Below are 24,138 nucleotides of genomic sequence, written 5' to 3' on the forward strand. Positions count from 1 at the left end.
CGTTTGTCAGAACAAAAGATTTTTGCAGCGGTAACTCGATCCAGCGCCCGCGCTTCTGGAGCCCAAAAGTCGCCGATCCGGGCGCCACGACAAAGGAGATGATATGAAGTCAAAGGGAGAAGTGGAACGCGGCGGCAGTGACACTGGCGTCTTTGTGAAACGGATACTTTAAGCCCTCTGTGGTCTCCAGTGTGTCGCTTTGGCAGCGGGTTTTAATAACACGGTGGATTAGAGGCCTTGGATCATGAGTGCCAAGCCCGAGTTAAAGCTCACCTCGGATGAGCCTCAGTAACAGGCTAGATGCCACGGTCCTTCCCTCCTCTCTCGTCCGCCTCCTCCCCGCTCCCACCGTCGACTCCGCCGCTTCCAGAGAGATGACCTTTGCAAATATTGACAGAAAATAAATTCTGTTTTCGATTAGTTAGCTTTGGGAGACCTTTGCGGATCAATGCAATTAGATGAACAGAGTGTCGATACGTGGCCGGAGCTGGGTTACTCGCCGTGAACGGGAGGCTCTGGAGTCTCCGTGTGTTCAGAAATGACTTCACTGCATCACAGAGAGACATAAACAGAATATTTCACTGTGGATTCCTTTGGATTCACTGCTTTCCTCGTGTGTTTCTTGGCATCTGACGATGCAGCCGCTGCAGCAGAATGAGGTGAGGAAGCCCCGAGCAACCGCTTCCCTCTTCAGCGGGGCTGCATTAACCCAGCGGGACTCTGCCTTTATGGCTCTCCTGCTCACACTTCAGTGATGAGAGTAAACAAGCAAGAGGGCCAAAGGTCAGCTAAGCCCACAGAATAAAAGAGGGCACATGGAGAGGGGGGTGGGCAGGGGGGGGAGGACACACACACACACAAGGTGGGAGGAAAGGAGTGTGAGCAGAGGCAGCGAGCTCAGATCACTGTCAAGGCGTCAAGCAGGGAATGATGTACGAGACAACGGCTCTGATCCGGAAATGATTATAAACAGAGAACAGGGGAGAGTAGACGAGAGGAAAAGGGGCTGCATTGTCTTTATCTGTCAAATTTGTTACTTCCTCAGATCTGATAGAGGCGGTGAAACCAGTAAAAAATGAGAAGGAGAACCACCCCAGACTGATAGGGATGGATTAATCACAATGTCTCCTTTGTCTCAGCCACAGAGGAGAAATGAGGAACAATCATATAGGCAAGTGCTTTTTCCCCAGCTACTCCACCTGTATTGTTAAATGACAAATGAGGCTGATTAAGGACATGTTACATTATTACCTCAGTTTTTTTTCCTTTTTACATCATTAAATGTACTCTGGTAATTAAGTGAGCCGGCGTCATCACAGTTCTATGAAATAACTCGGGCGTATATCGATTTTTTTTTTCCATTCTCCGAGTTCCCGCCGCTCGCGGGCCTTTATCAAGGTGACACAACTTTCTGCACCGAGATTAATCCCACTTTGACTTGCGGAGGAGGTGGATTAGCGCTAGGCTCGGGTACCGGAACCTGTTCTAATACCCGTATCCGCAGACAAAGGGTGGGATCCGAGCCGGGGCCCGAGCGGCACTGCAGCGCGAGGAGGTGCAGGTTACTACACAGATTTGTCAAATTAAAGATGTTATCTCGCCGCGGAAGTTGTGCGACGACAAAGAGAGACACCTGTGCGTCTTTCTCTGTGTGTGTGTGTGTGTTATAAATGACCCGCCGGAACAGCTGTGGCACAAATACCCCCTGGTGGACCCCCTGCAGGGCTGTCTGCTTCTCGGGGGCAGCGCAGTAATCATTTTTATCCCGCTGATTTCCCAAATAGAAATGGACACGTATGATAAAAATGTCACGGCCACTCGGCGCGTCGGCGCACTAACAGGATTACATGTCACTTCCTAACGTCTCGGGCCTGTTTTCCTTTTGCCGTGAGTGGCCGCGTTATCGCGCACGGGAACTTTGGGGGTAATATATGGTAAGAGACAAGTAGCTCTTTATGGCCTGTGATTATTTAGTTTGAATGAAAGCGGTGATTTATGCCCATTTAGCTGAAAAGCCCTGTAAATTCCCTCAGCAGCGTTTCCCCCCGGATGTAGAGTGAGTGGAGTGAAAGTGACAACTGGGTTTGGTGTGGAAATGTACGCCGCGTTTCCCAGAGTTATATTTAATATACCTGACATGAAAAACGTGCCTACCTACTTACCGCCACCCACAGCACAAAGGAAAAGTGCAGCCTGCTGAGCTGCTGTTGAATCAGAGAGTGGGAGTAAATACGGAATTAGGGAAACTATGAACCCCAGTGGCAGAAAAACCCCCCCAGATTAGAGCGTCTGGTCGGTCAACGTGCCATTTTTTTATTCCTCGCAGCGCGAAACTGGAATTGAAACAGTCCAGAACGAGCGCTTTGGGTGGAGTTGTGCAGATGCAGTGTGATGTGGGTGAGGGTTAGTGGAGCAGCAGCATATTGTCCACATGGATGGCTTGGCCGCGCGGGGGCCTGATGGAGCCTCGTCCGGCATCTCAATGTCTCCAGCACAAATAGCCACATTCATCCACTCCTCTCACACCATTACACCTAAAAGACTCAGAGCCAGGCCCGATCCATAAATAGAGCCAAATTTGTTTTTCAGCGGCGGCGCGGTCGAAGAAACAAAACACCGACAGAGATGAAAGCGTCAGAGGAGTGGCTGGAAGATGACGGGCCTGCTAATTTCTTTTTTTGTAGTGTTTGTGGGAATGTTTTCATGATGGTGTGCGGGGTCAGTCGGTCACAACATGGTGAAGAGGCTTTTTTTTCTGATTGCATGCCCACTGGCTGGCACAATAGAGCCACTAATCTTCTTATTTAGAATCCAGAGGCGAGCCATATCTTAATGAAGCTGTAATGAGCTGTTGAAAAAGCCCGAATTGCAGGAGGGATTATTGAATTGAAACAACTCTGGTAATCATAACGTTGGAGTGGCCACTCAGTATTTACTGCCTATTGAGCTACATTTTTATCCACTTATTGCTGTTGACTGAATGGCTTGAGCTTGTTTTTGTGTGTGTAATTCGACCTGCAGTGTGTCCAACCCCCCCCACCCCCCCCTCCTTTGTTTATTCTCTGTAAATCTAGACACTGTGGTTGCATTGCCAATAGCATCCAGGTGTGCACATGGGCTATCTGCTGGGTGATTACGACTTGTTGACAGACTGGCGAGACCGGAAAAAAAAAACCAGAGGAAATACACAAACCGCAGGATCTGAGGCAAAAAGAACAAATCAGGACTCACAAATGAGCACTTTACATAAAATTGACTCCGCGCTCAGTTGGCTGTATGTAGATTTTTATTCCACCAGCGCAGGTTTATTACTTCTTAGAATACTGCAAAATAACACAAGATACACCCCCTCACAAAAACTGCAGTTACTTTCTGGGTTTCACACAGTGTCAGAGGCAGAGACACTAGAGGTATAGTTTTCTGTTTAGCATCCTTTCACAGAGCAGAAGTGCCACTTCACCATTGAGCATTTGTCAGTTTATGGATGTTGCTGTCATGTCAGCCTTCCTGTACACACACACACACACACTGTGCGGCGCGGTGTGTAAATAAATAAAAGAGAGAACAGGCGTAGACACGGGGAGCACACACACACACACACACACACACACACACACACACACACAGAGCACCCGGTTCATACCGGCACAGGAAACAGCTCGGCAGAAATGAGACCTCGTGTCCCCCGTTTGTCCCCCCCCTGCAGGTCTCAGCATCCGCGGCGCCCAGGAGGAGGACCCGCCGGATCCCCAGCTCATGCGCTTAGATAACATGCTGTTGGCGGAGGGCGTGGCGGGACCGGAGAAAGGGGGCGGATCGGCTGCAGCCGCCGCCGCAGCCGCCGCCTCGGGCGGGGCCGGCGACAACTCCATCGAACATTCCGACTACAGAGCCAAACTCACCCAGATCAGGCAGATCTACCACACGGAGCTGGAGAAATATGAACAGGTACAAGAGCACCGCGGAAGTAAAAGTACGGTTACTTTAAGATAATAATTACTCAAGTAGAAGTAAAAGTACGGTTCCTTTAAGATAATAATTACTCAAGTAGAAGTAAAAGTACGGTTCCTTTAAGATAATAATTACTCAAGTAGAAGTAAAAGTACGGTTCCTTTAAGATAATAATTACTCAAGTAGAAGTAAAAGTACGGTTCCTTTAAGATAATAATTACTCAAGTAGAAGTAAAAGTACGGTTCCTTTAAGATAATAATTACTCAAGTAGAAGAAGAAGTACGGTTCCTTTAAGATAATAATTACTTAAGTAGAAGTAAAAGTACGGTTCCTTTAAGATGATAATTACTCAAGTAGAAGTAAAAGTACGGTTCCTTTAAGATGATAATTACTCAAGTAGAAGTAAAAGTACGGTTCCTTTAAGATGATAATTACTCAAGTAGAAGTAAAAGTACGGTTCCTTTAAGATGATAATTACTCAAGTAGAAGTAAAAGTACGGTTCCTTTAAGATGATAATTACTCAAGTAGAAGTAAAAGTACGGTTCCTTTAAGATGATAATTACTCAAGTAGAAGTAAAAGTACGGTTCCTTTAAGATAATAATTACTCAAGTAGAAGTAAAAGTACGGTTCCTTTAAGATAATAATTACTCAAGTAGAAGTAAAAGTACGGTTCCTTTAAGATAATAATTACTCAAGTAGAAGTAAAAGTACTCGTGGAAATAATTGCAGTGAAAAGACTACTCAAGTACTCAAGAGTACAAGTAACTGATGGTACCAAAATTGTTAAGAATGTGAGAATATGTGAGGAAAACCTGTCAGCTTAGAAAAAGAATGCACTGCGCCCAGGTTGATGACAGCGATCCAGAGGAGTGCCTTAATCATCCGCGTTAAACCAAAGTATGATCATCCCCTTCACCTCGCACTTTAAGCCTGCCATTAAACACAGAGGCATTATGGGTGAAAATAGAAGGTGTAACTGTGATGCCTCAGCAAGCCAGCGAGGTAAATTAGACTAATTTACTCGGCGCTCTCTCAGAGAGGAGGTGGGAACGTGGGGGCACGAGCACTCCGCCTGGAGTAAATGCATCTTTCTTAAGGGTGTTTCCAGGTTTTAATTATCTAAATGTAAATACTTAACGAATTTTACTCAGAGTAATGAGCTAAAGTGTGCACTACGTAAATGAGTTATTCTAATTAATCATGTATGAACCACTGGTTTAACAAAAAAAAGCCGTTTGAATTCACTCTGCATTAGGGCCGGGCCAAATTGCAAATCTGCATTTACAGTATATGCAACGATTGACTTCTTCGCCTATTATGGCATCAAAGCAATATGTAAACAGCGCACTCCGTCCGTCGAAGCTTTTAACACAAAGAGCTTCCGTGTAATGAACTCGTTTCCCTTTATGAAAATTGTGTCGGACCATCAAAGAGGGAAAGAATCGCACCGCTCTCACTTTGGATATTCACAGAAACCCACGTTTTGTTGTGTCTCCCTTTTTGCCAGGCGTGCAACGAATTCACCACACACGTGATGAACCTGCTGAGGGAACAGTCTCGCACGCGGCCCATCTCGCCTAAAGAGATCGAGCGCATGGTGGGAATCATCCACCGCAAGTTCAGCTCCATCCAGATGCAGCTGAAACAGAGCACCTGTGAGGCTGTCATGATCCTGCGCTCCAGATTCCTTGATGCCAGGTGAGTGGATTATGTGCGCATTATATATACTCTGTGTGTGTGTTGCTTCCGTGTGAACCCATAAATAAGGTCATTTTTGAAGTTTGTGCCCTCTTTTCTGGCACGGCGCACAGCGTGAGCGGTGCACAGGCGCGTGATTTTAATTACGTCCATGTTCCCCGCACATTTATCCATTTTCAAGACAATCATGGCCCTCACACCTGAGAGCAGTTACGACCAAATGAAACGGGCACAGAGTCATGTGAAATGGATGGCGGGGAGGTCACCAGCAGGTGTTGTGGATTACTCTAATCACTAACAGTGGCGGCACAAGTCGAGAGCCAGAGAAGCCGAGCGGAAGCACATTCGCTGCCCACTGCACTGCGCGAGAACGCGGTAAACAAGGCAAAAATAAGCAAATGCTCAACAACATGATAAGTAGTGCCCTTGGGAGGCCGGGGGGGGGGGACCCAGATCTAGTTAGAGTTTGCTTGTTTCCACTGGAGATCCCCGGGGCTGTGGCACTTCAGGAACAATGCTCAACTGTGCGTGCCGTGATTTCTATAATGTACCGAGATGCACTCCGACTGGGCTTTTGCGCTCCATCGCGGCGCCCGCCCATCCGCCGCGCTAAACTCCACACATTACACGCTTGGACTGGAGCTCGGAGACCAACAGACCAAATTAAACATTGTGTGTGTTGCGTGACTGTGTGTTTGTTTGTGTGTGTGTGTGTGTGTGTCAGTTTATTGGTCGGGGTGCGCTCTTGTGTTGTGTGGGTTGGCAGGACTCTTGGAGCAGGACACTACACTCTGCTCTTGAGGGCCCTTGGAGCCCATTCCTCATTATTTTCACCATTTATGTGTGAGATTGATTGTGCAATTTGTGCGATCCAAACGGACGAGTAAACGCCGGGCCCACTAATAGGTCTGCTCTGCCTCTCTCTCTCTCTCTCGTTTTTCTCCCCCGTTCAGGCGGAAAAGGCGAAACTTCAGCAAGCAGGCGACGGAAATCTTGAACGAATACTTCTACTCGCACCTCAGCAACCCGTATCCCAGCGAGGAGGCGAAGGAGGAGCTGGCGAAGAAGTGCAGCATCACCGTTTCCCAGGTGGGTAGCGCTCATCTCACAGTACCTGGTGGGTAATCACTAGGGGAGGGTTAGTTACCGCGGGTCACACCGCCAAGACACAATGTCCTCAGCTAACCTTGACCATTGTGACTGCCTAATGATGCTTCAGTCACGGCCGGTCCCAGTCAGTCACAGCAGGGCCACAGGGAGGGGGGGCCTGTATCATCTCCCCCCCCCCCCCATCATCCCCATCCATGTGTTCTCTCTCTGTTGCTCAGGTCATAAGCTTGGAAGGGAAAAAAATGACTTTACTTTATTAAGAAAAGCAGTTAAACACCGCTCACACTTGGTATTTATGTGTGTGACTAGCAGGACTACTGCTAATTCACAGTTACATTTGTATACTTGTATACAACGTCGCCTCCTTGTTGGGTGAACCTGACGGCGACAGCTCTCACACCTAAATCCCCCACATCACCAAAGTATTATTAGCCTGTGCTCTTTTTTTTCCTGCTGTGAATGTGACGACTATCTAGATTTCTCATGCTCTATTGTTTCTGTGCTTGTCCCCGTGAGACACAATATCAGAGAAACGTGAATCTTGACAATAATCTGCAGTGTTTTGTTCTGTGTGGGGAGGGGGTATTATTGAGTGTAGTCATGAAGAGTCAGATACTGTAAAAGCCCATTCTTTTTTGCCTTCAGGGGGTGGGAAGCACCATCACAGTATCACAGGTATGTCATAACTTCTCCTGATCCACTGTTTTTTCATTTTTTTGTATCTCTTCTGTTTTAATGTGTGTAATAGCCTCACAGTTTTTGCCACCGCACAGAAACTCCCTCCCTCACACGACTGGATGAATGCTGATGTCATCCGAGACTCCAGTCACTCAAATTTTGACTTTTAATGTCTTAAAAAAAAAAAAAAAAAGTGGATAACAATTGATTGATCCATCTTTTACATGAGAACCCATGTCCTCACCGTATGTGTGTACAAATGTGTCACATTTTTTTTAATTTTTACACATGATTATTATGATTTCTTTTTGTTTGTTATGGAGCTTTGACGGATTGTGTGGTCTCTGATCTGAGTCGATTTACACCACGCCCACCTCGTGTGCACGCTGTGCTTTGTCGCAGTTGATAAAAAACAAAAGAAGACGAAAGAAGAAGAGGCCACTGACCCTCTCAAACGGAGCGCCACTCTGTTTCCTTAGTGCCGTGCAAAACAGGCCACTGTATCATTTCCCATGAGAACAAATCAGTCCGAGCAGAAATTAGAGGGCTTTTAAAAATTCACTCCAACTCATCCCAGGCCCCATTTGCGGTGCCCTCCTCCACAAGCAGGGGCCACGGCAGACAGATCTTATTGACTTATTCCTTAGTGCTCAGGCTCATTTTAAGTGAATAACACAGCCAAACGCTCGTCATGATGCAGAGTACACCGTGAGCTATTCCTCCTCTCCGTGCCCGAGCCCTCTCAGAGTCGCAAACCACTCGCTGTGGCCAAATCATTCCACTCCCTCCTCCCCAAATACCCCCAAACTCTTTGCACAAGCAGTTCATTAAACAAAAACCATCCGTTGTGTATGGTATGCCAATATTTGTCGCTGACGAAAGTCCCCGCGTCCCCTGCACTTCAAATCCTGTGTTTGATTGAAATGCTACAGGATACAGGAGAACCTTCACTGGACAACAAAAACACGTTTAATCTCGTTTAATCTCCCGCGCGTCGCTGAAGCACACTGAGCTATTAGCATTAATATTGGCATTTGAAGTGGGGCTCTCAAAAAGCATGCCGGGCTCCTGAATGACTGAGCGGCCGCGGCGTGGGTGGATCTGGGTCTGCCGAGTGTGAGCGGTTCAGCATTTAAGACAAATGTCACTACAGACAGTTCATTTACATCATTTAGATTCTCAGGCATTTTTCTTCTGATGCGACACTCCTCAATATTTCAGCTCAAGTCCCGACTTCCTATTCATTATTTATGCGGCCTGCATAATTGATGGTATCACGGCCACCTTTGTATTTGTTATTTAAGGCTTATGACCTCACATATGTGGCGATCACAGACAGATCATGCATTGCTGTACGGCGAGGAGGAGCATTGACCTGAAATATGGGGTGAAATAGTTTGAATTATTAACCGCGGCTCTGCAGCCTCTCTGAGTGTGCACGGTCGTTACACAATCTCTGCCTTCGAGGCTGCTGATGTCAGGTAATTCAGTCCCACCACCTGGTTCTCGCCACACATACGAGGCAATTGAATGCATGGCCTGCCACGAGATAAAAGGGGGAATTAGCTCTGTAGATTGGTGTCGCGCTCCGCACCTCACAGTGCCGTGCATTTGTTCAATATTTAGGTAAACCCGGAGAGCCGCTGAAGCCAGAGTTCAGTGGGCAGGAGAGGAATGTGTGTGTGCAGAGTGGAGAGCGGTGCGGCGTCTGTCCATGCTTCTAACACCATGCAGTGGCAGAACACAGCCATAACAACACTTCATTAGAAAAGGACAAGAGAGGGATGAAGTCATAGCGTGTTTGTGTCTCACTGGAATAATCCATCTCACTGTTTCTCACTGTCTTTTTCTTACGACCAGATACTGAATGTGTTTCGGGTACAAGCAGCTGCAGCTGTGTTCATACGTGGACGTGTTTTGCGTGCAGCTAAAGTTAAATGAAACCGTTGGATGGGCTGATTTTCACAGGGTCTGTGGGCACTCTGTGAGCTTGTCTTAAAGAGTGAGCGTATTGCATCGTGTTTGCCTCCACAATCCACTATAAGCAGGTTAAGTAAAAAGGATGATGGCCAGGGCTTTCATTGCTTCCAATTAAACCTTGCTTGTTAGTTTAACCTCTAGGTAAACCCATCAAACAATTGATGTCAAGGAAAACCCCGCCAACAGTGGGCCTCGCCTGAATGGTCATTAATTTTAATTGCCTAGATATTAAAGATTTAGAGCACAGAGACGTGCAGGATAGAAATGATCTGATGTCCTGCAAATCCAGTCAGTTTTCACGCCGCAACATTGGCGGGCTGCTGGGGATATTAAAATTTAAGCACATGGGTGGAAATTAAATAAAGCATCATTAGGGGCAGCTGCTCTTTGGCTGGTCCAGCCGTGGGGCTGCAGGGGCCTGAGAGGGGGGCAGCAGCAGCCGCACGGCGACAAGACACTCTAATTTATAGGACCATTAAAAACAAGCATCATCTCATTATTATGCGACTGTTATTGCAGCGCCAGCATTCACTTCACACACAAGGCTCACACAAGTTTCTGACTAATGATGGATGTTATTATTTCAGTAAAAAAAAAGATATATATATATATATATACATATGCATATATATATATATATCCTTTTTTTTAACTGAAATAAAAAAGATATACATATACAAATATATATATATATATATATAAATAAGAGAGGGATATACTGCATCCTAGGCCCTGAGTTTCCTCGTACACGCGCGTAATAACGACATCGCTGTCGTTGCTATGCTAAGCGCAAACGCACCAACGCTATCTTAGGTAAAAAAGGTCCGTGCGTGTTTTGAATTAGCATCGCCGCTATTTGTACAGCTTAGCGCTAAATGAGAGCGGTGCTGCGGCCTGACATTAAGCACATATTGTCATTGTTAAACCATTGTATGAGTTTGCCTTTAATATGTATATGTACATTTACATAAAGTGTCAATCACCCGACACCATTTACTAAGTGTGAGCTGAATTTATATTCTATACCCTGATGTGACAGATGCACTGTATGTAATAATAGTATAGTAAGGATCAAATATAATACACTAAATTTAGTGTATAAGCAAGAGGAGCCCCTTGTGTTTTAGCTTTGTCAGGAGATCTGAGAGCATGTCGCGCTCCCATCCATGAGAAGACACAAGTGGCTCCTGATTATGGCTTAATTAGCTTGTGTACCCGGTGGACATTACTGCAAGGGGGCTGGGAATTGGGTACTTGATGGACCCAAACATGACACCTTGGAACAATCACAAAGCTCAGTGCACTGTGCGGCGGCTGTTTGACGTCTGACTTCTTCTGCTCCTCCCCCTCCTCCCCCCTCACCCCCTCCTCCCCTCTGCTCTCACCCACAGGTATCCAACTGGTTTGGCAACAAGAGGATCCGGTACAAGAAAAATATCGGCAAGTTTCAGGAAGAAGCCAACTTGTATGCTGCCAAGACTGCTGTAAATGCAGCACAGGCTGCGGCCGCTGCAGTGCAGAACAGCCAGGCCAACTCACCTACCACACCTAACTCCGGTAGGCACTCCTGCACATAGAAAACAAACAAAAACACCCCCCCCCCCCAAACATAATCTGCCCTCTACCTCAGCCCTCTCATGCACCCACCGCTCACACAACGCGAGAGTGACAGGCTCTGCTCCCAGCTTGGGGATCACAGTGTCTCCTGTCTATAAGACAGCTGATGCCAAGCAGAGTCATGCATAAAGAGAGCATCCCTGACTTGTGAACCGAGAACATGTGTATTTCTGACAAAAAAACAACAACACACATCCTAAACAAAACAAGAATCGACATTGGTACCTGAGAATGCCTGACTTTCTGTCAACTCCCTGTCATTTGTAATAGAATGTAGTGCCGCTGAATGATGCTGCTAAATAAAGAGACAGAGCTAGAAACTGTAATATTCAAAATGACGTTACATGCAGTTTATTGAATGTAAATAAAACAAGAAAGAGGAAGCCTCATAGGGCATGTTTAGTTTGCTTTAATGAGTGATGTAATGCTGAGTTTGGTCTAGCTTGACCTACTTCTGGGATGTGGTAAGCTTATGAAGTGGTCCCTTTCTCTTGCACCCAGGATTCCAGATGAAAGATGAAGATTTTCAGCTGGATTCCGCAGAGAGCAAAAACACTCTTTTAAGCAACATGTTTACTGGTACTGGTCTTTTCATAAGCTTTCTTATTGTCCTCGTCATTTTACCATGTGATACCCGACCCTCCCCTGACCCCCCCTGCCCCCCCCACCCCCTATCAGACTGGTAGTAGGCGATGTGGATCAATTGGAAGCTTAAGCTACCAACCACACGTAGACGTGGTCCTGTTTTTGTGTCGTGTGATTGTCATTTCATCCGTGTCCACTGCATTTGTGAAAAAATATGATTATCCTCCTCCTCCTCCGTTTTGGTTGACTCCCCTCACCCTCGCCCTCGCCGCTTGTGTGGGAGTCTTTCTTGCATCTCAGTACATCTGTCTGACTGGGTCGGGTCTGTGTATGCAGACACTTGGCGTGTGTGTGTGTGTGTGTGTGTGTGTGTGTGTGTGTGTTCCTCTCATGTATTCAGCTACTTACATCTTCCCTTTCCAGGTTCTTCAGGTTCTTTTAACCTCCCAAACTCTGGGGACATGTTCTTGAGCATGCAGAGTCTGAATGGGGATTCTTACCAAGGGGCACAAGTCGGAGCCAATGTACAGTCACAGGTAGGATCAACGAATCAGGGGCAGTCCCTGAGCGCTGTCCTTGTCTTGCCTGTGTACTGAGCCATCCACAGTGCAGTCTGAAGCACGTTAAACCCAAAAATAAACAAACAAACAAACAAACAAACAAACAAACATACGCTGCCCTGTAGGAAGGCAGTCGGAATTACCGCCGCGAAGCCAGCGCTAACCTCTAATTGACTACAGTGTTTGCTGACTCTTTCGCTTTGGATGGAATATTTTGGCAGCCAAAATATAATCCCACCCCACTGCTATCATGCCGCAAAGCAACGTCCTGGTCACTATTCCAACATGTTGTGAATGCATTTGGCTTTGACTTGAGCTCTTGGGTTGGTATTGGGTTTTTGGTACTGTGTTTCCCCGCCCCCGCCCCCTCCACCTCCCCCCCGCTTCCCCCTTTTTCTTCTGTAAATCTTATTTCTGTTTCATCTTGTTATTGTCTGTTGTTGACGTCCTCCATTTTGTTTATCGCAGCTAACACGGCCGACAAAAAAAATAAAAAAATAATAATAATTCAAATCAATGCTTATGGTAAAAAAAAAAATAAAAAATAATAATAAAATGGGATAGAAAACAAGCATTAGCGTATAGTTTCTTACTCCATAAGCACAGTAGAGAATGGAGCATGCTGGTTATGTCCTGGCATTTTTTGTCATTAGAGAAACGAGCTGTGTTGCAAATCCAGGTCCGTGTGTGTGTCTCAAAAGTCTCTGTGTGGTTCCACGTTGCGTCCGTTCCCTGTCGCGTCACTCAGCATGTTTGAAGTCATGTGTCCGGCTGCCGCAGGACGCCGCGCTGACCCGCCTGTCCACCTTGTCTGTCCCCGTCAGGTGGATACCCTGCGCCATGTTATCAGTCAGACGGCAGGATACAATGATGCTCTCCGGGGAAACACAATGTACAGTCCACATGGCTTAAATGTGAGTAGATGGTTTGTGAATGTGCTTCCATCTTGATTAAACATGCTGGAACAATTCATTGATTAATCGATTAATTGGTTCTAAGCTTTTTTCATGATTAAACCAAGATTTCCGATTTTTTTTAAGCTTCTTAAATGTGAGTATTTCCTTCATTTCTTTGCTCTGGAGAACAAAGAAATGATTAAAAGTGAATCATTTTGGTTTGTGGACAAAACAAGACATTTGAGAACATCATCATTTCCAGGTTGGACGAACACCGATCAATATTTTTTAAGGTTTTAATGAATCGAGAAAATAATCGACAGATTAATCGATTATGAAAATAATAGTTAGTTGCAGCTCCAGTGAAATCACATGAAGACTGCTTATAGGTCTCATTTATTCATATCTTTGGATGCCAACACGACAAAACAATGTGGCAACAAAGTCAAGTTACCAAAAAGTAAAATAAAATAAAATAAATAAAATATCAGAAAACCTTAAAAAAAAAGTTGATCACAAATGATTGACTTTGAATGATTTCTTTGTTATCCAGAGCGAAGAAATGAAGAAAATACTCACATTTCAGAAGCTTACACAATCAGAAATGTTGTTTGAATCGTGAAAAAAATCGATTAATTTAGTAATCGATTAATTGTTTCAGCTCTACACAGGACCTCTACCTGGACATGGGAGGTTTTGTGGTTTGTTTATTTCATGTTTGAATTACAATGACACAAATAAATGTGTAATAAAAGAAACGGACATCTTTTAATATATTACGTATAACGTAACGTTGCGGTTTCTCAATTGTGAAATCGAGTAATCTGTATGTGTGTGTACTGTAAAATATCACACACTGAATTTCTTTGTCAACCCATATGAATAAAAGCTGAATAAACAGCTCCACTATTACTTTAATAAACACCCTTTGATATTGAGTTTGACTGAAATCAACAAAAAAAAAAAAACGTTGTTTTGAGATGTTTCACAGAATCTTCCCGTCGCCTTATCTCAACGATAAAATGTGATTATTTTGTGCCCGGAGCCCTTTTACCGTCGTCTTTGATGATATTTGATATGGTGCCTTTCTGTGAAGCGGAGCATAATCTGAAGCTATCGGAGTAAAGATTAATTTGTTGATGAGGGAAGATTAAGAGCGAGTGTGAGAGAGAGAATATTACATTTTGCTCTCTTTATATTGTTACGCCTGTTGGGGTGAAACGCATGCAGACTTAGTCTTAAGCATAAAAATAAGGCATTAAATCACTAGTGAATATGAAATATAAGATGTGTTTCTGAGAGAGAAAAGGAAGCAGCACATTGTTGACAGCGCTCTGCCAAAGCGTTATAGCTATAAGCTCTTTAGACGTGTCAACTCCTCACAGGATCAAGCGTTTTTCACCCTCTCACAAGGTTTCTCACTTCCACACAGTGAAAGAACTGCGCGATCCGCAGCCGAACAGCAGCTTTCGGCACACGTGGAAGCAGAGGATCATCAGTTTTGAGCAGAACGTGCCTTATAGATATATTAGCATAGACTAACCTTTAGCTTTGTTAGCGGTGACGTACAGGGATCCAGTAAAGGCTAGGTCACGCCTGGAGCGGGCGCAGAGTCAGGCCGGCTAAGACTGGCCCTGCTCTGTCACTTCCACTCAGCTCTCCCCGCCTCACCCCGGCGCGGGGCCCTCCCGCTTCCTGACTGACGGGAGAACATGTAGCGACAAGCTGTCGGCCACAGCTGAAATTCTGCTTAGACGCTGGATTTTAGGGAGCGCTCCCATTGGTCGGGACACGCGTCATGTACATGTAGTGCAAAGATTGCTCCACTGTTTTGCGACAGTTTTTGTGTGAAGTTGTGCGCGGCTCGTGTCGCAGGGATTTGTGTTTGTAACCTCGACCTCTGCCATCTGTGTCACAGGCTAACGGGGGATGGCAGGATGCGACGACTCCGTCTTCTGTGATATCCCCGACAGAAGGACCTGGAAGTGTGCACTCCGATACCTCGAACTGATCCATTATCAATGCATCGTCTCGTCAGAGCCGGGCATGGACTCTTTTCAACCGGCTGAACCGACTACAACAGGATTAAAAAAAAAAAAGAAAGGAAGAAGAAGAAAAACAACAAAAAAAAAACCACACAGATTTGTTTTCTCGTTGTTCATCACCAACGCCGAGCGTTTCCCTCACTGTTCACCGTTTCCTTTTCCGCCCTTGATTAATCAACCGTAATCACGAATAACAAATAGCCCCTCCGACGTTTGCTCGGTAAACTTTCAGGATAATTATCTGCTCTCGACTCAAAACACCGGATGACACCCCGTGTATTTAACGTGACATTTTAAATGCCCATTTGTTTGATTCTTGATTTAATTACCGCTCTCCATTTTGATAATTGGCTCCCCCCCCACCCCCGCCCCACCCCCGCCGGTTCTGTCCGTAGCAGACATAGATTTAAAGCAGCTGTTTCTTTGACTGTAATGTGTTTGCAATCTTGTCCGGCGACGCAACAATGCTACCGTTGACAGCTCAATGGCAGCTTTGTAGTTTCTTTCTGAGATTTATTCTCGCCTTACAGCCGTGTACATTAGCACGAGAGAATGACTATTCAAACATCCGGAACATAAAGAAGTGTAATTGATTGCTTGACTATACCATGACAACCGTTCCATATTTTATAATTCGATGTTTAGTATGTACATATGTAAACATTTTTTTGTACTACTTATGGAAATCAACAAATCCCCCCCCCCCACACACACAGTAGATCATTATTTCATGGCCCCTCCCCTTCCATTACACAGGAAAAGTTGTATATAATATAGCTAAAGAGTAATTATACATCCGACCCATCAATCCACGGCTTTGTTACCTCATTCAAATTCATAAGAACCAATAATTTCCAACTTTTCTGTAGCTTAGAGTGCTCACTTACTACCTCTATACCACATACCGCCACCATTGCTTTTCTTTTGCCTGTATTTAATGTTCCCACGTCCCTTTTTCTTTCTTTTTTTTTGACGACATCTTGTAACACTGTAAACTCTCCATCCTCTATGTAATCTAATGTATATTTTAATCTTTTAATAAAACGGGGTTGCTGCGCTGCGACTGAAAAAAATGACAAAAAATACGAAAAGAATGAAAAAGTGATGACGATATTGGTGCCGTGGGGGCGGGGGGGTGGGGGTGTGGCTTCGACGAGGGGCAGTGTGATGAACGTCGTTGATTAATTAACACCAAACAGTGAAACTGTTGTAAATACTGACGGAGAAAAAAAAACAAAAAACATTTTGAATGTTGCTCATCTTGTTACTAAATCATGCGGGGAAAAAGACAAAAAAAAAAAAATGACTATAAAAACTGTAATGCATAGAGGTTTCAGTATTCAGAACTGTAAATTCCAAGCTCTGTTCAACAGGGTCCAAGACTTCTTTTCTCTCTTTTTCTATTGTATGTGATTCTGAAACTGAAAAGTCATGACAAAACGATGTGTGGCAGTGATTCTAATGTATTAAAGATGTTTAGTGTTACTTTCTAACCAGACTACACCCTGGACTGAAAAGTCTTCCTTGTGGTAGTTGTGTAATTTCAAACATGAATAAACCTTTTTGCTTTCATGACAACGCGCGGCGTGTCGTCCTCCATGTTTCATCGAGGGTTCGGGTCACGGTGTGGATACAGGTAAAGCCTTAACCTGGTTTGCAGCTCCCGACGTGGTTAGTGCAATTAACTGAAATGTCAGGCACTCCTAATCCGGGCGTCTGTGTCTGTCTGCCGTGGAAAAGGCTGCCTTAATGGATCATTGGTTACCAATTCCACATGGAAATTGGAATCCACATGGATTCCCATTTTCTCCGCGGAGCTCGCCGGTCCTTTCTTCTCCCTGCGCTTGTGTCCAAGCGTTTGAGTCTGGAGTTTGCAGCGCTGCGATTAGAGGAGCTAATTAAACGTGTGTGTGTGTGTGTGTGTTGAGTGTTGATAGACAGGGAAAAGAAAAGAGATGTAACGGCGTAGCACGCGTTTCCCAGGAGAGCACATTTGTCCACTCAACCAGTTGCAGAACTTTATCGCAGGAAATCATATCTTTATCCTGATGTTACACGTATTTCCTGTTGGCATCGCAATTTCAATTGAATTCAGTTTGATTTTTAATAAGAATTTCGTGCGCCACATTATTTCTGTCAGGGTTAAGGAACCTTTTGCAACATTTAATGTAACATGACATGATGTATCTCCTCTTATAAACCTTTGGAGTTTGCGGTCCACTCCTCCGCCATATGGAAAACAATCTATTTGCTCATTCTACCTTTACAAATAGACACATTTACTTCGAGTGCAGCACTTATAATAAAAAATAAAAAAATCGGCCGAAGAGCCCTTTAAATAAAGATATTACATTTTCTGAAATTATGGCTATTAGAGATTTTTTTTTCAGGGTTCATTAAAGACGACATTTTCTAAGTAAAATTCACCACGCATCATTAAATATGGAAATCCAGATTTATATTAGCAATATGCGCCAAGCTATAGTGCCAATTAAATTAGAGAAAGATATCATTTATATTATTAAGGTAGGGTTCATATTAGATTAAATATCAAATGTAATTCTCGCACACTTTGATTAATTGCCTTTAGTGCATTGTTCACGGACCCGTGTTACACGGTATTTCAATAGAAGGATTGTTTATATTAGAATGTAAAAAAGGCTGTAATTGCATCACACTATTGTTAAATTAAATTGGTGGGAGATTAAAACAGGAGCAGGGATTCAGTCGTCGCATTTTTCACACGTTCAGTTTACACAGCGAGTGCAAACAATGGAGCAGTTGGTGTTTTATTGTTAGCTTTGATACTGATTTCTGTTGCGATACATGTTACGTGTTTGGTATGGTTGTTAATTGTTAATATTCTCTCATAAAACTCACAGATATTGAGTGATATTGAAATGATACAGATATTGAAATGCATTGTTAACATTTCCCCCCCTTTACTGTTTATAAGAAGCCCTTTAATAATCCTATGGAACACAGATATACTATATGGACATTTAATAAGTGTTAATTTTTCTAATTGTCAGCAATTACAATTTTTATGAAATTGAACGTAGCATATTATGATTCATTGTCATCATTCGTATACATTTGTATGTTGTATTAAATTGCTGTACAGCAGGGGTGTCAAACTCAAATGACCTGGGCACCAATGAGCATCTAGTCTGGTCAAGAGAAATATTGCTAGCTATTTAATTTTGTGGTGGGCGGGCCACACGTAATCATTTGGAGGGCCGCATGTGGCCCACGGGCCGCCAGTTTGACACCCATGCTGTACAGTATACTATGGAGTAAACTAAACACTGTATGTTGTATTTACTAAACGGGACATGGTTATTTTAAAGGCACAGACACGAGTTGCACGGCAGAGTCGCAGAGACTGTCTGCACTCATCTCTTCAGCTGAGTCCTGAGTGTCCTCTGAGCTTAAAGCAGTGACATTAATTAACATTTGATCCAATACGTCTCCTTCCATTTTTTTTTTTTTTTTTGAAGAAGTTCAAATTTAATTGAATTTTAACTTCTTAATCTTAATGTTCAGAGATTGCGCGGATGGCGGCGTTATCGTAGCTTCTTGGGCAAAAAAAAGCAAGCGCGTGAAGCCTCCTGACAGGAGACAGATGTTTGGCTTTACCTCTTAGCAGACGTGTGTCAGCGAGCATGAGCCTTTGTGCTGCTCAAATATCCTGACACCGAGTCAGAAAAGCAGAAAACGGGCCAATAAAAACACCATTAAATAAACAGCGAGTTTAATTTAAGGTTTAGAACCGACGTAATTTAGGTTCATAGAGACTTTGTTACTGAGCAACATGTGACACAACTTACACAGCAAATGCAAGAGGCAGATGATATGTCATCTCAGCGACAGTATCTGCTTTTAATCAAATAAGTGGTCTTGTTTGTATTTATTTGAAAGAAAAATACATGATAAATGCATGATTTACTACTTAAAGGGCTGGGTATCAATCGATATTTTAGATACCAGTACCAATACGATGGTACAAATCCTGAGTTTTTATTTGTCAGCGTTGGCATTTTTACACTTAATGCAGTTTATTTAGATTAAAAAAAATAAACCAATTATTTTCAGTGCAAAAAGAACAATTGCAAACAAGTGATGAGTCATTTTCATTAAGGATCTCTTCAGAGGCGATAACTATTTTACAAATATTGGACACTATATTAGTGGATAAACTCCGTAGGTACTGAAACTTGGCATGTTTCGATACCGGGTAGTATCGAAGCACCGCATTTCGGTCGGTACCATAAAAGAACCAAAGTTCGGTACCCAGCCCTATACTTACACTTGTCATCCCTTAATAATTACTCAAAATATTTCTTTTTAGATTAATTTTACTTTCTTTTTAACCGTCATACCTGATTTTCATGTGTGTGTATTGCGTGTTGCCCCTCCCTTTTCTTCTTCTTCGTGGGTTTTGGTTATAAATATTGTCTTGTGATGTGATTGTATCACCATTATTGTTTTAGCCACGTATTGTTTAATTATTCAGTTTTACTCACCTAAATTGTCGTCGTCAAGTTTAGTTAATGTCCATCGTGTTCTTTCTATTTCATCATAATAGAGGTAGAATAAGGTGTTAATACATGCTTAATAATGACTAATAAAGGGCTAGTATGCTACTTATATATGTGAGTAAGCACCTAGTTAATGGTGACTGTGTGTTCCCTGATATAAAGTGTTAGTGAAAAAGGGAACGCACACATCTAAATGTCGTGTGATGGGACAGGAAGTGCAGCCTGTGAGTATGTGTGAACTGAACCCGTGGATAATAACTGTGTAACTGTGAAGAGCGAGTTAAAAATAATGACCAAATCAGGGATTCACGCCAAAGTTTTTACAGAACATGCTGCTTTTATTGCTCTAAGAGTGGGAAATATTGAAAAAAAAACTATTTCAAGTGGTCACATCTTCTCACATCTTCTCACATCTTCTTCCACCCCCCCTCACACACACACTGTGCTGCATTTTGTCTCTGTCTCTTTGTTTTCGCTTGGACGTATATCCTGACATCCAAAAACAAACGATCCCGCTGTCAACATCTGGAAAAGAGATAAAGCGGCTCCGCCAATTTGTTATTCCAGATTAGGAGAGCGGGTCATTGACTAAGTATCGCCGACAACAGTCGAGATCCATTCACGCGCTGAAGGAAAGGTACGACGCGGCGCCTCCGCCTCAATGTTTTTATGATTTATATATTTTTTAACACTGTTAAATAATCCCGTGATGCATTTTCAAGCGCTGGAGATGAGCGGATTATCAAAGGCCTCTGCCAGCGCGATTAGTCGTATTCCGTCCCCCTCTCCCCCTCAGAACCGCCGTAAAACCACCCAAACGAGGTGTGTCTCGCTCTGCCACGCGAGAGAATTTCATCTGAAATGAAAAAGTGAATTCACTCACAAGACGCGTGATTTTTTCGGCGACAAAATTGTGCCCATCTCAGGGTTTTTATGAATCTCCTTCATAAGTATGCAAATATGAGAGGAAGACTGAGAATGACTGCGGGGAAATCAAACAAAGCCGCCGCTCATAAACAATGCACGTCTATTGTTAGCGAGCTGGCGACGGCTTTCTGTGTGAAAAGACTGTTTTTCGCTCTCAATGTGATCACACGTGCAAAACAAAAACCTGTTTATTTCCTATCATTTATTTAAAAATGTCCTTTGTTATCCTATATATACATCATTTTAGCATCCAGACTGGATGCTAAGCTAAGTGGCTGCTCGCTGTAGCTTCACGGACGGTATGAAACGTGGGATTATTTAACCTGACGTCCACACGGCTGCTTTGAAATGACTTTTTTAACATGTTTCCGTCCTCTGTGCAGAATCCCGCGCAGCGTGGCTATAGGCTACGCTGCCGTAATGGGAAGTCATTAGCTTTTTGGCCCGATGCAGTTTGTTCTCAGTCCCTCGCTGCAGCATTTATATTTCATATCTCGTGTTTCACACCGTATTAACAGCTGCGGCTTGTTTCTCGCCATCTGCAGACGATTACTTTAGTTTACTTGGCTTTGTAATAATAACACGTTTTTGTTTTTTTTGTTTTTTTTTCTCTCCCCGCGACGCCCTCGACAGACAACACGCTGCAGATTCCTGACAGGTGCTGAGGCACTTGCTCGGGAGACACAGCGAGGAGGATTATTACTGCATTATTTAGTTCCTCCTGAAATAAACAAACACGTTCCCCGTTTCCTGGCATCATGTGCAACTTATCAAGTCAGCGTTGTGTTTTGCATCGCTCCGGCTAAGAGCAGCCAATTATGATTTCTTTGACTACCGGGGAACCTCGGTGCCCATTTTCACCTCCAACAAGACCCACTTAGTGTCAAATCTTTCCCCCTTCCATACCCTCTCATTTGCTCTGTATCTCCTCCCTTTATGACCTTTTTACATTCACCTTGCCTTGTATCACCTACTTGCTATCACCCCCAGTGGCTCAGGTTTCCGCTCCGCCGTCTAGTTTCGGTATAATAACTTGACACTTCACATTGCATTAGTCTTAGTCCCGACAACAAGGTTATGTGACCTATAGTGTCAGAGAGCATACACCATGCTTGCCTGGAGTAGCTATTTATCAAGACAGCTTTGGGCCACCTATGATTCAGAGCAGAACAAATACAGATCGGAGGCGGTTTTAACCGAGGACATGATATTTGTCCAGTAAACAGAACTTTACTTAAGCCGTCACGCAGGGTTCTTTCTCTCTCTCTGTGTTGTTACACGGTTGACGTTCATAAAAGCATCATCAACGTTCACTTAAAACACACGCGATTGGAGAAGGAACCCCTGTGCTGCAGAGAAAAGAAAACCAGTGACCTCACTGGTGCACAGCTAAAAAAAAATGTCATATTTTACATGCCACCACTCATCCAACATCCTCTGGCTATCAAAGCTGACAAGCATACATGTTAGAAATATCATTTCTGACTGGGATTGCTTCTTAAAAGGAGCATTAAGTGGTCCAGACACCGTACAGAGACTGTTATCCAATTTAAGAGGCACATTAAAATGAGTTAGCTCACCAGGACCTGTGTGAAAGCAAAGGTTATGTTTGTTTTTCTTTCTTTCTTTCTGCAGGTTCTGGAGGAGCCGCCTGAACTCTGACGACGTTAAATAAAACCCTGTGTTACAAACTTGAGTTTCACCGTTAACTGTTAAATCAACAGTTTGCAGAAATGCAGAATAATAATGCACTTTTTTTTTTTATTCACTTCATTTTCCAGTGCATGACATCCGTCCAGAACATTTACGCCACACAAATAGCAACTGCGTGCTGTGTGCAGCCTGTATTATAAGTCATCTGACCCGAAACACAGGAATAATATGTGCAGGCTTAGCGGCGAGCCGGGCAGTGGCACTAAAACAACACATTGTGTGGAAATAGCCCCTGAGCCTTCTCCCCCATTCCTCTGCATTAAGCTTCAGTATATCCTCAGAAAGCTGAGGAACCAGTGTGGCTACTATGTTGATCTGTGCTACAATCTGCACCACTGTGCTGCATAATTTATTTTATTGCACAAGAAGTAAACCCCTATCACTCTTCCACACAATCGCAGCCTTAGTAAATGTGTTTATCTTGTTTATTGCTCTCTCTTTCTCTCTCCCTCTCTCCCCCCCTCTCTCCCCGGGTCTCTGGGGTCTGAGCGGCCCCTGTCTGCTTCCTGGTGGTGTCTGGGAGCCCAGGTCTATGAGGCACCAGGATCATTTTCCCTCTGTAGTCGTTGTCACTAGCGTGAACCGGGCTAATTCATCTTGTTAATGGCAGGTGGGTCAGTTGAGCACTATAATTGAGATTTCCGTTTTTTTTGCGGCTGTATTCCTTGATCTAATAAAAAGAAGAAGAAGAAGCAGAACGAGGCTTAAAAGAAGACAACCCTCTATGTTTACTGTCTTGTTTTATGATATCATTAAGTAGAAAATCCAACAGCATTTTCAGTCCAAACTAAAGAATTTCCACATTTGGTTGTTTAATTAACTATTATGGCTTTTTTATTCTAAACTGAAACGCACTCATTTTATGTACACTTGTACGAAACAGAGTTATGGTTTTTAGGTAATTGAAGACCTTAAGTGCCACTCAGATTATATCAGTATTATATAGAACCGAGTGCTGCTCATGAACTAAAATGAGAAAAGGCTCTTTTTCTTTCTTTTTCTTTCTTTCTTTTTTTCCTGAATGTACATAATGAACTCTGTGCTTTTTAAAGAGTTAACAGATTCATTTCAGACTTGCCCAGAATGAAGTCAGCACTCGGTTGAAGCCGCTGGGGCGTGAATCTCCAGAGAGCAGTGGACATGAAATGAGCCCGGGCTGATTTCAGTCAGGAGGAAGGTCGTCACCGCACAAATGAAAAACATGAGAAGTGGTTCAAGGTCTAATCAAGTCCTCAGACTGCACTCACGGGGAGCAATTAAGTTCCTCCCTCTCCCTCAACATAGGTAACCAGATCCTCCTATTGACATTCTCAATAAAAGGTCATTTAGTGTATGGATAAAATGATCAACCTCCAGAGCCGGAGAACCTTCTCGGTTAAAATGAACTTGGACAGTGTGGTCGGGGCAAAGAAAATGTAAGGGATTTTAAAATAAAAATAAAAGAAAGAGTCAAACAATCTACATGCAGAATCTTCACTCGCATGGATTTAAGACCTTGGCACCGAGTCCAACCCGAACCACAGGAATTCATTACCGTCATTGCTCGTCTGACACAAAATGAAGTCCTGGTTACTTCCTGTCTTGACCACAATACCTCATCATAAGTCATCATAGTTTGACATACTGTCCTCTTAAGTATTCATATTATTATGCTGTTTTTATCAATGAAAATGTACATTTTGGTTGGTTATTACGTAATGCACCAATTGTTACATTTTGCATCTATCTTTTTTTTTAATTAGAATTACATGCGCGGTCTATTTCTCTCCCAATCTTGCCAATCAGATGCAGCCAGTTGAGTCACATGACAAGTGTTGTCATGTGACTCCGTGAT

The 24,138-nt window shown here is 43.6% G+C and overlaps 1 protein-coding gene and 1 long non-coding RNA gene across 14 annotated transcripts in view; one reads left to right on the forward strand and one right to left on the reverse strand.

Moving 5' to 3' along the window:
- The window catches only part of pbx3b (pre-B-cell leukemia homeobox 3b), a 51,890-nt gene extending 35,648 nt beyond the window's left edge, over positions 1 to 16,242 (forward strand). For 2 of the 13 annotated variants that reach the window (XM_058635719.1, XM_058635720.1), the window contains exons 3-11: positions 3,707 to 3,948; positions 5,462 to 5,652; positions 6,606 to 6,741; positions 7,408 to 7,437; positions 10,812 to 10,977; positions 11,539 to 11,616; positions 12,046 to 12,158; positions 13,007 to 13,096; positions 14,997 to 16,242. In XM_058635719.1, coding sequence (XP_058491702.1) covers positions 3,707 to 3,948; positions 5,462 to 5,652; positions 6,606 to 6,741; positions 7,408 to 7,437; positions 10,812 to 10,977; positions 11,539 to 11,616; positions 12,046 to 12,158; positions 13,007 to 13,096; positions 14,997 to 15,089 — 1,139 coding nt within the window. In that variant the 3' untranslated portion in view covers positions 15,090 to 16,242. The remainder of the gene's footprint in view (positions 1 to 3,706; positions 3,949 to 5,461; positions 5,653 to 6,605; positions 6,742 to 7,407; positions 7,438 to 10,811; positions 10,978 to 11,538; positions 11,617 to 12,045; positions 12,159 to 13,006; positions 13,097 to 14,996) is intronic. The other 11 variants (XM_058635727.1, XM_058635728.1, XM_058635721.1 and 8 more) reach the window with 7 other exon arrangements.
- LOC131463742 (uncharacterized) overlaps positions 1 to 24,138 on the reverse strand; it is a 131,887-nt gene that overhangs the window by 39,393 nt on the left and 68,356 nt on the right. The gene's annotated exons all lie outside the window — the stretch shown is intronic.

The sequence above is a fragment of the Solea solea genome, chromosome 8, assembly GCF_958295425.1.
Source record: "Solea solea chromosome 8, fSolSol10.1, whole genome shotgun sequence".
Taxonomy (NCBI): domain Eukaryota; kingdom Metazoa; phylum Chordata; class Actinopteri; order Pleuronectiformes; family Soleidae; genus Solea; species Solea solea.